This window comes from Muscardinus avellanarius (genome assembly GCF_963383645.1).
Source record: "Muscardinus avellanarius genome assembly, chromosome: 16".
Classification (NCBI taxonomy): Eukaryota; Metazoa; Chordata; class Mammalia; order Rodentia; family Gliridae; genus Muscardinus; species Muscardinus avellanarius.
Window position 1 is genome coordinate 37,974,867 of NC_137802.1, and position 17,467 is coordinate 37,992,333.

The following is a 17,467-nucleotide window of genomic DNA, read 5'->3' on the forward strand; positions in this document are numbered from 1 at the left end:
GAAGTGAATAAATGACAGCTTGACGGCAGGAGCAGCGTCACAGGGAATGAAGGCGGTGTCCCTTTCAGGGACGTTCTCTGTGTCTACTCTCTTGGTGTCTCACTCTCCTCCCTTTATCCACATCCCCCAGATCAGGAGGCCAAGCTGTTCTCGTGGGGGCTGCTGCCCAGGCCATCTTCCCTGGCTGGTTCTGGCCTTCCCAGGCCAGCGCTCTAAGGACATGCACCTCCTTCCCCTGCAATGCGACTCTGCTGATCCAGTTTTCAAGGTGCCCCAGGCCCTGCTGCCTCTGCTCTTCAAGCCTACATCCCCACTGCCCAGCAAAGGCATCCCTCCAGGCCCACGCTGAGGCCCCCCGGCGCCATGCCGTGTCCTGCCTTCTGTGAGCTCTCCGGCCGTGTGGGCATCCACCCGACGAAAGCCTCACTCTTGCACTGACTGTGTGCTTTGTCCTTCTCAGAAGACTGGAAACTCATGGAAGGCAGAGACCACACCGTGGGATTCTTCTGTATCCTACCCCAGCCCCCACAGAGTCAGTAATCTAATGGGGAAGAGTAAAACACCCATGCTCACAGGGCACCTGTAATCAACATGCATTCGGTGTTTATAATGTATATGAATTCTTTCTTTTTTTCTTTTTTGTGGTACTAGGGATCGAGTCCAGGGACATTATACCTCTGAGCTTCACCCCTAGCCCTACTTTTTATTCTCTGTTTTGAAAGAGTCTGACTAAATTGTAAAAGGCCTCACTTAAGTAGCTGAGGCTGGCCAAGAACCTATAATCCTCCTGTGTCAAGTACTGGGATTATAAGTGTGTGCCACCACACCCGGCTAGATACGAATTATTTCTAACTTATCCACCCTGGACAACTGCTGCCAGGGGCTGTCTAACTTGTGAATCTGATCTCTGGTTCCAGGCCTCTGGATGTTCCCAGCTGCCTGTGTGAATCCAGGCTCCTCAGCATGGGGCCAAGAGCCCTCTGGCTCTGCCCAGCGCTCTGACCTTATCCGCTCTTCTCCCCCATTGCAAAGTATTCTCCAGCCAGAATGAATTGTTTGCTGGGCTTCAAGTTCAGTCTCTTTTTTTGGCCTGTTCAAACTCACACCACTGTTCTGGGACATGCTATTCCCTTTAGCTCTCTTGGGGGGGGGGGCTCCCATTTGTCTTTCAAAGTGGAAATAGTCACAGCCAGGCGTGGTGGCACATGCCTGTAATCCCAGCACTTGGGAAACTGAGACAGGAGGATCACAGGTCCAGGCCAGATGCAGTGATTTCATGAGATCGTTTCAAAATAAAAAAACAGAAACAGAGCTACAGGTGTAGTTTAGAGGTAGAATGTCCCTGGGTTCAATTTCTAGTACAAAACAGATAGATAAATAAGTAAATGGAAACATTCATTCCCCTGTGAAAGCTTTTCCATCCCTGCCCAAGACAAGACAAAGTTGATCCATCACTTCCTCTTTTCTACTTCTGTATACTGAGCAGTTTCTGACTGGGCCTATGGCGGCTTACCGTCATCGGATACCTGTGGGCCTCTGTGCTAGGTTGCTGGGTACTGAAGGACAGGGACAGTGCTTGGAATCCACTCACGAATGGTCAGGGCTGAGGGAAGGCATCCACACTAGTCTCCCTTCTCCCTCTCCCCTTCTCCTCAGGCGGCGACCCTCGCACGGAATGTCTCCCTGTCTACCTTCTTGATGTCTCACTCTCCTCCAGACACAAGGCTTGCCTTGGGGATCCCCTCCCCATCATGTTAGAGGTTCTAGAGGGGCGTGGATCTCAGGCTCAGGTTGGTTTTTGTAACCCAGGCCTCAGCCAAGCAGCACAGAGCTCTGGACTTGTGCTAGAATTCTGGACTATCTGACCATCCTCTTCTTTAGATAGGAGAGTATGACATGCAAAAACGGTTGCAGCCCTTCTGCCACCAGGAGGAAAACGAACACACAGCTGTCACTGAAGTTGAGAGAAACGCAAAGCTAAGAGAACTACGGAAAAAAGGCCCGGGTAAATGACACACGATGCCCACTCTTCTAAGGAACTTCCGGGCAGGAGACAATAAATCCCTTCTAACCGAGGAGTTGTGTTCTCTTATGGCCCGAAGCACCCTTGAATCGAGTGGAGGAAATTACCTGCCACACCGTAATAATTACTAATGTTGTAAACACTTGATAAATAACTGCTGAATTAAACTCTGTGGCAGATATGCCCTGGGTCCCGTTCTGAAATCCACATTTTGAAGATGGGACTGTGAAGTCTTGGTTGGGATGGAGCCACAGCTGCCACAGAGCTGGACCTGAGACTGCTCTTGACGCACCTGCTTTGCTGCTGTGCTAGGATGCTGGGTGGCAGGTGAGTCCTTCATGAACAACCATGGTTCCTTCAGGACTACTTTCAGGAGGCCAAGAAGCTGTTTTTTTTTTTTTGGTGGTACTGGGGTTCCCGGAAGCCCTTCTACCTCTGGGCTACACTCCCACGGGCTACACTCCCAGACCTATTTTTTAAACTTTTTTATGTGGAAACAGGGTCTCTTAAGCCAGCGAGGCTGGCTCTGAACCAGCGCAATTCTCCTGTCTCCGCCTCCCAAGCGCGGGGATTACAAGCGTGCGCCACCACTCCCGGCAAGAAGCTGGGTTTAGTTCCAGGGTTCCCCCAGACCAAAGCCTTGTTTCCCAGGTAACCAAGTATGTGACTCCGGATAAATCACCTAACAACTCTGCAGTCCAACTTTCTCATGAACATAAATATGTAAAACCAAGCCCCAAATTTCTGGTTTTCTGTCTGTCTCATGGGATAGCTATGGCAATGGATGTGATCCAGAAACAAGGAATTACTTATGTTACGGAACCATGATGCACATAGGCATGTGTTCCTGTGATGGGTCTTATCAGTCCCGGGGGTGTTGACTAGCTTTGGGGGACTTCCTGGACCCTGCAGTGTTTCCACCCAGCACAGGGTACAAGGACTGGGTCTTCTGGACCCTCTCTAATGTGCTCCCCATGCCTTAGGGGGCTATGAAGGGCAACACCACACTTTCCACTTTCCTGCTGGCCAGCTGGGCCCAGGGAGGTCCTGAGCCAGCGTGAAAGTGAGGGCCAGCCAGCTCAGGGGGGCAGGAGGGGATATGTCACCCACTGAAAATCACTCCACTGATTTAAAACACTATTAACATTCTCCCACTCCATTCACTTTAGGATTAACTCATACTTCGGTTTGGGCTTCAAGGCTAGTCACTAATTGCTCTAGAGTTGATTTATCAAGTGCACAGTATTTCTATTACAAAATTATTGATTAGAGCTGATGTATTTTATCCTCAACAGGGTTGGTTGGAAAGCCTTGGAAAATGAATGAAGCTGAGGTCAGCAGCGGGCGGCTGTGCACATTATTATAAATTCATTGGGGTTACTGAAATCTGGTGCTGGACTCTTTATGGTGAAAGTCTAGGTTCTCCAAGAAATGAAAATTTTAATGAAAAAACTCAGAAACAAAGTGTCCATCCCCAGAACCCAAGGCGATGGACTGAAAGATATGTCTGCAGGAAAGATGGTGTATGTAAGTCTAGTTGATTGCAGGGGCTAGTCTTAATGGGTCACAGATTTGCTCTCCTTCTAAACCTCTGGGCTGGCTCTATTCCATGGCCACAGATATGGCTCTAATCTAGCTAGAGGAGATCTCCATGAGCTTAACCCAAGATGGGCAATCTTGGGGTCACAGCCCTCAGAAGATGCATGCGGTCAGCACAGAGAGGCCGGTGGGAAAGTAGAGATGGCCCTACTGCATCTCCTGCCTCCCACCCGCCATCAGACCTTGCTGATGGAGGCACAGGAAAGCCACCTTTGGAGGAGGGCACACACTGATCTGTTTCCTTTCTAAAATGAAGCTGACAGTGGTCCTTATCAAGCTAGGAACAAACATTGTCTCCCTAATAGGGACTTTGGGAGGACAGAACTGGTTTCCCAGACCACTGAAGGCAAGAACAGGTATCTGTGTTTGGGTTCCTTGACTCTGGAAGAACAAACGCTCAATAAGTGCTCGCCGAAAGCAATGCCAGGAACCCTAAGGTTTGCCCTGCAATGGCAACTGGAAGCATGTGGGGGACACTCATTCTTCCCCCCAGCCCTACCATATCACCAAATGCAAAGTCTGCCTTCTGTCCCCATCACGCCCCAACCTCAGCGCACAGCCCCAGTGGCCTGAAGCCTGCCAGTCCAGCCTTTCCCTCCACCCACTCCTTCCTCCTCCCAGATTCCTCTGTCTGGGCCTCAGTGCCCTCACTGACTGGTGGCAGGCTGGCCTGGCCCGCACCAGTCCCTGTGCTTGTTGCCTCTGCCGGTAACGGCCAGAGCAGCGGCTGCTCCCCTTATGGCCAGCGCTTCACTCTATCATGACACATTCTTTTGAGGACTTCATGGACTCTTATCTTTTCCTGAGTTTCATCTCCCATAATAGAAAACATGAACCCTAAAGCCTCAGATCCTGCTCGTGTCCTGCAGTGTTGGGTCTGAGCCACTGACCACCCTGATTAAAGTGCAGGTTCCAGGCAGCAAGGTCCCCCCTCACTTGACATCAGCTTGGAGAGATGAAGGACATCTCCGCAAGCTCCAAGAGGCCTCTGGCACTCCCGTGTGGCCTCTTGCCCAACTGCAGGGAAGATGGTGTGTCCACGGGAGGGGAGTAAAGGCTGTGGGAACACTCTCCCCGTCTTCCTAGCCAGCAAGCCCTCCTGGGGAGACAGAGGGCAACTATGAGTGGCCTCTTCTTCAGATGCACCTGTGAAGCTGTGTCAGTTATCTGCACACTGGAATGTCTTCACTCACCCCACTGGCCTCCCTCACCTTCACTGACCCTAAGAACCAATGCCAACACCCACAGGCGCCAGGGCGTTCCCTGCCCGCAGGCTCTGGGCTCCCAGCCCCTTCCCTACTGTGCCTTGCTTCCCTGAGCAGCAGGCTGCCACTCAGCTTCCACCAGGACTACGTCGAGCTGCTGGACGACGTGAGGAGCACGGGGCGCCTCGCTGGCAACCCAGAGAAGCGAGAGAAGATCTGCTGCTCTGCTGAAGCAGTCCGAGGAAGACGAGAACAAGGAAGAACTTGCAGACTCCTTCCCACCCGGGTTCCACTGCTCCTCACTGAGGGTGGACGTGCTAAGCAGAGATCTGAGTTGGGAAGGCTGGAGCTGAGGGTGGTGACCCAGTTCTGGACTGGGGGAGCGGGGAGTGTGAGGGAGGTGGTGGTGGCTGATGGCGAAAACATGGATCCAAGCCCTTGGCAACATTGAAAACATGGAGCCCCCTCTCCTCTTCCTGGCCCCCGTGCTATCCTTGGGACGGCCCTGCTGAGGCGAGCCGTCAGAGACCCTGTAATATCAACTCAACAATGCATGTTCTACAACTACAGCTACAGCTACCAGTACATCTACTACAGAGCATGCACGTAGTCAGTCCCACAGATACATACAATCTAAGAACAGGCAGGGAGGTGTGAAATGTTTTACTGGACAACAGGTGTTTTGGAGTTGTAACTAATAAAAAAAAAATCGAAAACGAAAGTGTACAAAAAAAGACATTTCTCGAGAGTTGGATATGAGTTTGTTTCTTGAACTGTTTCATCTGAACAAGCAAAAACATGCAAACCAGCTGGTACTAACAGGAAGCTGGACACTGAGAGAGGATTAATAGGTGTGGACAAACCTTCCCGCTGAGCGTGCTCAGAAGAGTGTTTGAGAGGAGGTGTGCAGATCCTAGTGTAAGAGAGGCGGGAAAGTATGCCTCAGAGACACTCTCTCACCGCAGCCCCAACCAAGCAAGAGAAAAGACAACAGAAACATGACTGCTCACACTCACCACCAGCGTCAGGAGCTCACGTGACTAGATTGGGATAAAGCTGGCAAGTATAAAGTACAGTAAGGGGTCCTGGCTGGGGCCGGAGACGGGCTGGGGGTGGGGCACACCAGGGGGCTCAGCAGCTCTAAGACTGATCCGTGGACCCACCCGTAATGTCACCCCAAAATAAAGTAGCCCGAGAATCTAAACCACGTCCCTCGCGTTGGGGTTGGAGGGGGAGTGGTCTGCCAAACTGGCTTTCGGTTTGGGTGGGATATGATGGGGCTGCTGGAACTGGATGAATACGATCAAAATAAACAAACAAACTCTTGACTGAGCACAAGAAAAGATGACATTTCAAAGTACCAGGTGAAGGTGAAAGAAACGTGACCACTGATAGTGAAGTTATCTAGGAGTTGGCGGGAACCTCCCTGGTGGGGTCTCCTGAGCCCTGCGCACCCCAGGTCCTGGGTGAATTGGGAAAAGGTGGGCAGGCTGGCCCAGAGGAGGGGGCTGAGGTAGGTGCAGAGCTCAAGGCCCCCCGGACCTCCTACCCTGATGCCACAGCCCCGACGATACAAGTTGCCACCCTGAGCCAAAACGAAGCTGCCCCCACCCCACGGTCCTCCACAGGCGCTTTCCACCTCAGGAAGGGCTCTCAGTTAGTCAGAATGGAAAGGGGGCAAAACCAAAATGGTGGAGCTAGACAGAAATGGAAGACCAAAAAAACAAAACAAAACAAAACAAAAAACAAAGGGCTTCCATAGGATGCCCAATCCCTAAACCGAGCTCTCAAGCCCCTTGGGGGTAGAGGCCACATTTCCCCCTGTTTGGAGTTACCTGCCAGGTACAGCATGGTACCAAGTCCAGCTATTCAATGGACTCTCTGAATATGCACTGAGTTTGTGATGACTCTCACCAGGTTGCTTGCTCATGTGCTGAAGGAGCATCATTATTCTCAGGGGAAGAGATGGGATGCATGGGGTAGGGTTGCAGGAGCTGGTACAGGTACAACTGGGTCATCAGGCCCCTGTGAGCCCTTGGGGCCTGGACTGATGAGCGTTCCCCAAAGAGTCTTGTGTGGCCCCGCCCCTGAAAGGCTGCTCACAGGCAAATAACGGGCCAATCTGCCAGGCTCATAATTTAGAAGGAAGAAGGTCATGGTTCCCCTATCGGCTGAAAGGTGTTAAAAGAAAGAAAGGCAGAGACCTTCCTTCTCTGGCTTAGTAACCCTGTTCCACCAGGTCCAAAGGCAGGGCTGAGGCCGGGGGTGCCCGGTCAACACATGAGCAAGTCAATCTGTGTTCTGACTATGGTGGGCACACACTAGTCACTGACCTGGAGCACTTCCCTGAGGCTTCCTGGGCGAGCCTGCACCCCAGGAGGGATGGGCACCTCTGGGCTGAGGATTTACTCCTTACACTAACCCAGGCTGGGGTGGGCAGGTGGTCTGGGAGCACACTCCTGAATACGGTTCACTAACAGTGCAGCAATGAGCATGGCTGACCTCAAATGGCCTGCGGGAGATTTCGCTCCCAATGGAGATGGCTACAAATAAAACACCATTGATCCTGGAAAAAAAATGTGGTTGGAATGACCTTGGGGGGGTTAGGAGTTAGAGGATGGGGGGGACTCACACCTGGCTTTGGGGGTCCGGGAGAGGGTGGGGTGACAGCAGGGGGTACAGACTACAGGGAGACGCTCTCCGACTCACAAAGAACCCCATGCTGCCCTTTAAACTTGCCATGAAGTCAAGGAGAACGGGGTGGGGAGAGAGGCAGGGTTAATTTCGGGTTAAAGTTTAGTTTCATAATCCAAGTTATAAAAAGAAACTGGAGAAAACCAACAACCAACAACACTCAAAAACCTCGAGATTGTTCTTTTTATCTTTCCCCATCCCAGGCACAGGTAGGACCGAGGCTTTTTTTTTTTTCATATCAAAAAGCTCAAGTTAAAAAATCAAACAGAACTGGGAGACATGATGCAGCTGTGCACCCTGCCCCAGGCCCGGGGGTGGGATGGGGACCAAGGGACACTGGCCGGAGGACAGAGGGGTCACTGGAGACTGGCTAGGGCGGATGGAAGCTGGGGGTACCCAGCTCTCTGGACCTGCTTGCCCGGCTGCCACTCACCAGCTCTCTGGCAGACTGTCTCTCAGCAGCCCCCCAAGAATTCCCTGGTCCCCTCTAATGCAACCCCAATGGATGATTTGGGGGCATGGGTCCTTTGTAGCTGCAAGGCAGTACCAGTTTGCATGGAACGGATTTTGACTGATGTTTTCTAATGGGCCTCACTGTGCCAGTTTCTTAGCACCCAGGGTTTGGGTTTTTGGCATTTGCCCTCTGGGCTTTTAGCACTCCATTCCCTGGTACTCTGACAGCACCCTGCCCGCCCCACCCTCCTCAGAGACCTGTTAAATCATACTAAAGTGCTTCCCGGGGTGTTCCAGTGCCCTGCCCATGGGGTGGGACAGGGAGAGAGCTGCACACCACAGATATCAGTTTAGGGAGCAGCGGGGTGGCGGAGGGAGGCTGGGATGGTTGCTGCAAGGGAGCCCAGTGCAGGACAGAAGCCCTGGCGCCCAGGAAGGCAGAGGGCATTAGAGGGGTGTGTCCCGCTCTGGCCTGACCTCACGGGCCCACGGGGCTCCAGACCTCTTAAAAGGGTGGATTTGGGGACTGGGGCAACCTCAAGGGAGAGAAAGCCCCGATTCCCTTGGGGCTGGAGCCCAGGGGCCTTGCTAAGAAGAGAGCAGGGCAGCAGGTAGCAAGTAGCAGCTTCATCCCTGCACTGAGGTCAAGGGTTGACCAGACATCTGGCGGTCAGGGGGCCTGGCTTGAGTGAGCTCAGAAAGCCCACCTGCTAGGTGCAGCAGGGGCCAAGAGGACAACCTAGTACCTCTCTGGCTGGGTCAGAGGCCCAAGCAAGGGAGCCTATTGCATCAGCAAAAGCCAGGGAGGGGAGTAACCACAGGTGCCTAGAGCCAGTACCTGGGTGAAGGAGCGGTCCAAGGTCCAGGGAAGCTCAGCCTGCCCTTGTCACGGGAGCAGAATAGTCTACCTTCAGCTTGCAGTGCTGCGGCTGTCGCTGACCTCTGGCGGGAGTTGCCCTGGGTGCCAGGCCTCACCCAGGCCTCCCTGTCCCCGCCCCCTCCCCGGGCCGTGGTGAGGGGAGTGTTGGACAGATGCAGCCACACAGATCTGACAGGGCCTTTACCTTCCCCTGCACACTGGGCATGCCTGGGAGCCGCCTGCCCCGTACACCTTCCTACCTGATCCTCGGGCCGCTGCCACCGCTGCTGCTGCCACTGGTCCATAAGCTGCTGCTGGGAAGCCTGCAGAGAGGAGGGCAAAGAGTCAGGAGGGAGCCTGGCAGGGACCTGGGCTGACCTCTTCCAGGCCGCCTGGCCCCAGCCCTCACAGGGAACACGGCCGGGGAAAGGGTTCGGGTCAGCTTTGAGGGGGGATGGACACAGATCAGTGGCTCTAGGCTTCTGGAAGGCACAGCATCTCTAGGTGTGTTTGATTCTCACACACTGGTCACCCAGGAGTTCTTTCTAGAAGCTGCAGAGGAGGAGAAGGAGGAGGAGGAGGAGGAAGAGGAGGAGGAGGAGGAGGGGAGGAGGAAGAGGAGGAGGAGGACCTCCTCTTGAGGACGGGGGCTGAGCTCCCTGCTGGCCCTCAGTCACAAGATGGCTCCCCAGGGCATGTCTGGGGCAGGCTGATGGTGGCTGCACTGGCCTGCTGGTCCCTGAGGGGGCTGGCACTGGGAAGCTGGAGCGTGACAGCCTCCTGACCGGCCGCTGGGCCGGGGGGGGGGGGGGCTCACTCTTGGCTACTCTGCAGAGGCTCTGCCTTCTTGCCTCTGAACTTGTCAAAACTTCATGTTGTTATCATTGCAGTCCCCGGCCTGGGCAAAGCACTTGGGGGTCCCAGGAGCTGTGTTAGATGGAGCCACAGGTGTGAGGGCTGCCAGGCATGTGTGTGGCGAGCCCTGTGGCCTTGTTTGTTCTCCGTGTTTCACCCTCCTGAGGCAATTATTGTGGGGACTTCAATGTGGCTCCTTGTCAGATGAAGCTGGCATCCTAGGGGGTCTATGGAGTGGCCCTCCATCAAGGCCTGAGCTATCTAAAAACTTGGCAGCAAGGTTGGGAGGATGGGAATAAAAGTCAGGGGGCCAAGGTGCTGGCTGCACAATATCCAGATGAAGGAAGAGGCAAGCCAAGCCCCCTCCCCTGGGCCCCTCCTGGCCACTAGCCTGTGTGCACACGGCCACACACTGGGATGCACACAGATCCACCCCCACACCCTTAACGACAAACATCCTCTGCCATCAAGCAGACACCGGGAGGCCTGACCCCGAGACCCGTTTCTGACGCTGTGGTTTTTAATGATGTGCCAGAAGCCAGCCACAAGCAAACTCAACAAACAGCCCCCGAGAGAGCTGCTCAACTTAGGCCACCGAGCCTTTCCAGTGAGGGCCTTCCAAGGACGAGAGGGAGGGAGACATGCACCGTATGGGCAGGGAGCAGAGGAGGAAAGAAAGGAGAGTCATCCTCTGAACAGAGCGAACTAGAAGCCCACTAAGCTCTAGGACTACTGTCCCCGCGACACGGTACTACAGGGGGAAAGAAGTCCAAGGGGGAGCAAACTACTCTAAAGGTCAGGCTAAGCTACTTAAAATGCCAATGAAATGAGACATACTTGCATTTAAATATGGTAATAGGGCTGTTGAAGGGGGAAAAAGAAAGATCCAGGTGAAATAAATGTACATGCTTGTCCCAGGATGGGGAAGGGGCCTCCCAGCTCTCATGAAGACTGGGTCTGAGCCTGGAGGCTGCTCCCTTCCCCAGAGGGTGACAGAGAACCCCCGGGGGAACCAGGCCGAATTCTGAAGATGTGGGTGTTGGCAGAAACTGCTGAAGGAAAATAAGGAAGAAGTCAAGTTATTTCCCTTTGTCCCGACCCTGTCCACCCAGGCCCCTGCCGCAGGTACTGAGTGGACTCAGGGGACACTGGGGGAGGAAGATCAAGTTATTCTTCTGCACTTTCTTCCCGAGGCCTTGACACAGAGGGTTTCCTTGGAAGCCTGAGAAGGTGCTGGTTGGGGGAGGGGAGCGTGGTCAGTAAGAGGACTTATTAACAAAAGGTCTATTTTCTAGAGGTAAGTGCAATTTGGACAAAAGACTGAGAGAAAGGGGAAGAATAAAAAACCTTTTCCAAGAAAGGAAATCCATCATCCTTAAGTCTCATATAAAAGCTCCTGCTGGAGGCTGGGCAGAGGGCCGTAACTTCCCCATAGGCACCCAAATGCAGGCTGAGCAGGCAGTGGGTGAGAAGAGGCTGCTGTAGGCGGGGGAGAGACACCTGCCTAACCTGCAGCAGGACCCCTCCTCCTGAGATGCCAGGCTCACTGACCCTTGACCACCTACCCATGTGGCGGCCTCCTGAGGGGAGGAGACGGTGCCAGCACCAGCGTCCTGCACCAGGGGGTTGCTCTCTTGTCCTGGTCGGCACCCAGTACACTGGCCACCTTCACCCCAGATATGGTCTCAGGTGACCTGGTGGGCAAGCTTGTGGGAAACGGGCAAGCACAGATACAGGACAGGTGTGCCAGGTGTGTGAGAGTTGGGGATATGTATATTTATGAGATGTGAGTATGTGTGGATTGGGTGTATTTATGTGTGTGTGCTGGGTGAGCTGGTGTGTTATGTGTATGCTTGTATGTTGGATGTGTGTGTATGTGTGTGTTGGGGTATGTGTATGTGTGTTGGGTACGTGTTTATGCGTTTGGTACACGTTATGTGTGTATATGTGTACTGGGGTGGGTTGTGTGGTGAGCATGTGTTGCACATATGCTTGTGAGTTGGGGTGTGTGTGTGCATGTATATGGGTACATATTTATGTGCTGGGAATGTGTTTTGTGTGCTGGGTAAGTTAGAGCTGCCAGAGGCCAAGTACATATATCACGATGACCTCAGCCCAAGGTGAGCGGCATAGTTGTCTGCGGAGCAGGTCCCATGCAGAAGGTCCTGCTGGACGGGACCGCTGTGGGCTGTGGCTGGTCCTGACAGGGCCGAAAGCGCAGCCAAGAGAAGTCTTGCAGGACTGCCTTGGCCTGTTTCCAGCATCTCCCCAGGCCCCAGGGAGGCAAGGGTCAGGCCTGGCTGAGGGTGGTCAGAGGAAGAGCACGGGGGCTAGGAAGGTGATCTGGCGGCGGAGCTCTGCGTTCTGGGTGTCCCTGGGAATGGAGTGGAGGTCTGTCATCCACATAGCTTTCCTGGCCAACCCATAAAGTGAGCAACCGGGCGGGTGAGCGCAATAAATACTCAAGTGCACAGACCAGGAGCCTAGCTGGGGCCCAGTCCTGGCTCAGCCGCTCACTGTGTGACTTTGGTCAAGTTGCTGACCCTTCCTGTGCCTCGATGTGCCTAAAAGGTACATCTGTAAAAGGGATGACCATATCAGGGCAAGATTCACGTGTGCCAAGTGGCAAATCTGCCTCAATGGGTGTTAACTCTCATTATGCCGAGACTTATTAAGTCTCCATCCAGCCACCAACCCTATCTTCAAGACAGGACTCTTCCCCAGGTGGGCGTGATCCACCTTCTTCACGGTGGAAGCCGTGGTCAGATGCTCATGAGCACACAGGGGCCAGATATCTGTGGTCTGTAATCCTTTCCCAATGTTCCACCTTCACAGAGTCATTACAGTGGAGCTAAATGTCCACAGCTCAAAATGAGGACACATCCTGTTTAACTCCCCACAATGGTACCGGGACCAAGCAGAGAGCATGGCCAATACTTGGCAGATGTTGGCAGTGAATCCAGCAGGAAGCAAAAAAACCTTTTGCCAATCAAATCTCAGAGGGCCCAGAGCTCCAGGCTGGCTAGCTGGGAACTCAGGAACACAGAATGTTTCTTCTATTTGGAAAACTTCCATTCAGAGAGATATATTTGGGTACAAAAAGAATGAGATGCTAATGGTGAAATTCCAGGCAAGAGTTGTCCTTGGGGGTACACTCGAGACCCACTGTTAACGGCAGGGTCACCAGCGTGGGGTCAAAGCCTGGCCTCTAGCCCTGCCTTGCTGTGCGACTTGGGCACAGTCCTTCACTTCTCTGTGCCCCGAGTGATTTCTCTCTGCTGTAAGGAGGGTAGACAGGACAGCTCTGAGGTCTCATTATCACGGGCCCTGCACGGCCTGTTTGTGGAGGGGGTAGCAAGCCTTATCCTCTAAGGCTGGTGCCAATATAGCTCTGGGGGTAGTAGCCTGCCTACGTGACAGATGCCGCCACCCCACCGACAGCAATGATATACTTTGCTGAACTTGCGGGAGCTGATATGCTCCATTACTGATTACAAGTCAATAGGCATTTTGAGGTTTGGGGGATTTTTTTTTTAAAGAATTCTATCATGCATACCTATTTTTTTTTTTTTTTACTGTTTCTGTGGCACTTACTGGTTTCTGCCTTACCTAAGCACAGCTATTTTTATACACCTATCTTATTTCTCTTGCCGGGTGACAAACTCTTCTAGGGCAGGAACTTGGTCACATGTCCCACTTGGGATCCAGCTGAGTCCGCCCCACAGGAGATTCTCACCAGCTGACAATGCGTAGGATGCTGAGCCAGGGCACAAGTCGGGCTGGGAGTTGCTGCTCTGGGTCCTGAAGGCACCCCCACCTACAAGTCTAGCAGCCTCCCCACTCCCATGATCCTCTCCCAGGGCGGCCAATCCAGATGCCCCCAGGAGTGGACCAAGGCACTTGTCCAGTGGAGGGTACCTGGGCTATGGCACAAGGAAGCCCTGCTCTGTCCCAGGCACTGATTTTCAACCCTGGGCTGAGAACCACCTGGAACCAATTGGGAGCTTTGCAAATGCTGATACATTGTCCCACCCCTGGGGGTTCCTGATTTACTTGGTCTTTAGTGTACCAAGGTCACTGGGGCCTCTAAAAGCTATATATATATATATATATATATATATATATATATATATATATATATATATATATATATATATCTATCTGTGTGTGTGTGTTTTGTGTACTGGGGATTGAACCTGGGGAGGGGAAGGGATTGGTTCCTACCACTGAGCTACACCTCCAGCTCTTTTTATTTTGAAATAAGGTTTTGCTAAGTTGCTAGGCTGGCCTGAAATCTGTGATCCTTCGGTCTCAGCCCCTCAAGTACTGGGTTACAGGTGTGGACCACCACACCGGGCATAGGTAGAGGATCTTTGGCTTAAAGTCACTCAGTGTTTGGAAAGTCCACTTGCACTGCAAGTCTGTGCACTCTGCTACCCCTCTACCCTAAGGAAGGAAATGGTCCCCTAAGAAGACGGCGCAGGGTCCCATTCCTACAGCCAGTATCGTGACAGCCACTGCAGATAGCCCCATTCAGGAGCGGTCCAGTCCTGCCTGGGAGAGCCCTGGCTCTCTCCCCACTGACAGAATCAGGTTTGTGTCTTTTACAGGCCTTCCAGGGGATTCTGCCGTAGGCTGAAGGCTGAGAGGAAGCCTTGGGAGACTTCATTTATTGAACACTGGAAGGGCACTGCCCCCTGTCTCTTGTTGGGGGCTATTGGATCATGAACCTTTTTCTTTGTCTCTTTCTCCCCTTCTTGGAATGACAAGACCATTTCCCTGCTGGGTCGTGGTTCTGGCTCAGTCAATACTTTGTTCTGTGACCTGGGATGAGTCAGTGGACTCCTCTGTATCTCTCAAAAGGAGCCAGGAGGCCGGGTGTGGTGGCACACGGTTGTAATCCCTGCGCTTGGGAGGCTGAAACAGGGGGATCGCACAGGTTCGAAGCCAGCCTCAGCTACTCAGTGAGGCTCTCAGCGACTTAGTGGGACCCTGTTTCCAAATAAAAATATAAAATAGGTCTGGGAGTATAGCCCAGAGGTAGAAGGCCTCTGGGTTCCACCCCTAGTACCCCCCCCCCCAAAATAAAGAGCCAAGAGAATTCTGCAGCGCTAATGGCTCCAAGAGATGTGATTTTTGCGGGGGATCTTTCTGAAAGCCCATTATGAGCATTTTCTAAAGCTGGGCTTGCTGAGAACACTCTACTCCCTCCGCAGCACGCCCTGCTTCTCCCCACCAGCAACTTCTATAGACGGTTTAAACATTCTTGGCTACATCCAATGCTGCTTCACTGAATCCAAACACTAAAAAACAAGGAACTGTCACCCAGAATGTAGGAAATATGTCCTACAAGAGTTTGGAAACACTACCATCTGTCAGTCTGGCTGGCCAGGATGTTCCCTCCTCCCACCCGGGAGCCTGCCCGGGGCACAGGGCTAGTTCTTCTATTGCCAATGCACAGCTCTGACTTCTGTGGAGAGGAGAGAGTGGTGGCTGCCAGTGGGTGAGGCTGGAATAAAGCGGGGTGACGCATTTTTGGAGAAGGACCTTGGTTCATATCAGAACTAAGAAGCTAGAGAGGAGGCAACATTGGTCAGCTAAAGGGGCACATTTACATGACCAAATGGTAGTATTATGCTTTTAAGGAAGCTGCTGTATGTCCACTTGAAGAAGAACAAAACAAGCCCTGAATTCTTGGCCTTTAAAATAGGAATCTGACTTAGGCACACCTTTTCAGGAGCAAGCCAGGGGATGTCAACAGCGTCATCCCAGGCATCCCAGGAGGACGCCCGACAGGGAGGGTGGGGCTGCAGCCTGGGCCAGGGGGACAGGAAGAGAATGTGGGTCAGGAGCGCCTCAACCTCAGCTGTAGCTGAGAAAATGACTCATTCAGAACCTGACAACTGTGTGTCTGGAGAGGAAGGCAGGATAGCAAATGGGAAGGCCAGGCCTGTCCCCTGGAGAAGGTGAGGGATGCATGGCTCAGGCTGGTCCCCCGTGCTCCTGTTGCTTAGGCAAAGAGAGAGATTCTGTGGTCCACAGCCCTAAAGCTATTGATGTCTAAAACAGGGAAGGCACATAAATTTCCCCCAGTAAAATTTTCAACAATTGCCATTTAGCTACATGTTTAAGAATATGTTAACGCTTCAAAGGCTTCCATGGAAGCAACAGCAAACCCCTGTGAGGTTTCAGGGCCTATAGTCGCCCCTCTTCCCCCATGACAGGGTGTGGAAGCATTAAACAGAAAAGCAGGAGCACCCTTGGAAGTAAGGAAGTCCCCGGAAGAGGGAGCCAGCTGGGAGTGGACAGTGTGCGTCCGCAGAGTCCTTCTGGCTCAGGGAACCGGAGGAGAAAGGGCCTGCCAGGGCAGGCAGACAGTCTGTGATATTTTTGCCTTCCCCCTTCCAGTAGTAATGTTCCAAACTGTGTGCCCGCTGGATCCCCTGGGGGGCCTAGAAACACACTTGAGCCTGGGCTCTAGCCCCAAAGACCTGGGGGCTATCAATGCTCACAAGTGCTCAGGTCTTGTGCACCCAGCACTTCTTGCTGAAGGACCCCAGGCTCAGACCTCTGGCCCCATCACTGGTCAGTGAGGGTCCCTCCCCTATGAAGTGGAGACCCTCTACCCTGTTGTCCCTCAGTAGGATGTTTCAGGTGCCCAAAGGCAGACAGACAGATGGTCTACTGCTGTGGTGAGCTGCCACAGGAGCCTGGGGAGAGCCCAGGTGCTGGGGGAGGCACTTTTGGGGCTCAGGGCAGCAGCTATTTGCCGACTAGTACAGAAATATTTTAACCTCATGGTACCCAGTAGGTGATACCACTGCCTACCAGCCCTCATTGAAAGGGAGGATGGAAGAACAGGCTTGGCTATGTCTCACTTTCCTCGCCTTAAAAGATAGATTTTTTTTGTACATGTGTAGCACTGGGGATTGAAGCCAGGTATGAGGGCATTCTACTTCTGAGCCATACCCCCAGCCCCATTTCATATTTTATTTTGAAACAAGCCCTCACCAAGTTGCTGGGGGCCTTGTTAAGTTGCCGAGGCTGGCCTCTAACCAATGATCCTCCTGTCTCATCCACACCTGGCTAAAGACCTGGCTTTGGTGATGAGAAAGTCATCATGATACTGATAATAACACCTACACACCCATGGAGCACCTCCCACGCCCAAGGAGCTTCCCGGGGCCACCACAAGCCCCGGCTCTGCCTTCTCACGGCAGGGCTCAGGGCCAGGGAGGCGGAAGGAAATGGTACCCAGCAGAGGGTAATGCATGGTGGTAAAATCCAATTTTCCATAGCTCCTAGTCCTAGGACCCGAGTTAAGTGACGTAAGTATCCTGCCTGCCTCATGTTCCTCCTTCCTAAAACCCCGCTGACACTGCCTCCCTTTAGGTTGCCGTGAGGACTTGGAGATGACGGCACTAGTTCTCCACACAAGGGGAATAATAACTTTTATTCCTATTTTTATTATTATTGCCCAGGGTATTAGCAGTGGAGCCCAGGAATCCCTGGAGAAATTTGTTCGTTGCTTCCAATTCTAAAATCCTATTAATTTACATGATATTTGGCATCCAAAGGGCTTTTACAGGTAACACTTATAATTTGCTTGTGAGCAACGAGGGGTAGTTTTATCTGAAGTGCAAGCTGTAACTTGGTGGGGGAGGGGGAGGAGGCAAGGTTTTGCTGGCTGGGGAGGACTGGGGACGGCCTCAGCCCTGTGACATGGTCACCAGTGGATCTCCAGCCCTGGTGCTCGCGCCCACCAGCTGGGATGACACT

General features: G+C 52.9%; 1 protein-coding gene across 6 annotated transcripts in view; it reads right to left on the reverse strand.

The window, feature by feature from the left end:
* Positions 1–17,467, reverse strand: part of MSI2 (musashi RNA binding protein 2) — a gene marked incomplete at both ends in the record, with an annotated part of 397,735 nt that overhangs the window by 16,992 nt on the left and 363,276 nt on the right. For 3 of the 6 annotated variants that reach the window (XM_080712694.1, XM_080712696.1, XM_080712693.1), the window contains one exon: positions 9,094–9,156. In XM_080712694.1, the coding sequence (XP_080568820.1) occupies positions 9,094–9,156 (63 nt within the window). Of the gene's footprint in view, positions 1–9,038; positions 9,157–10,525; positions 10,550–17,467 lie in introns of all 6 variants that reach the window. The other 3 variants (XM_080712695.1, XM_080712692.1, XM_080712691.1) reach the window with 2 other exon arrangements.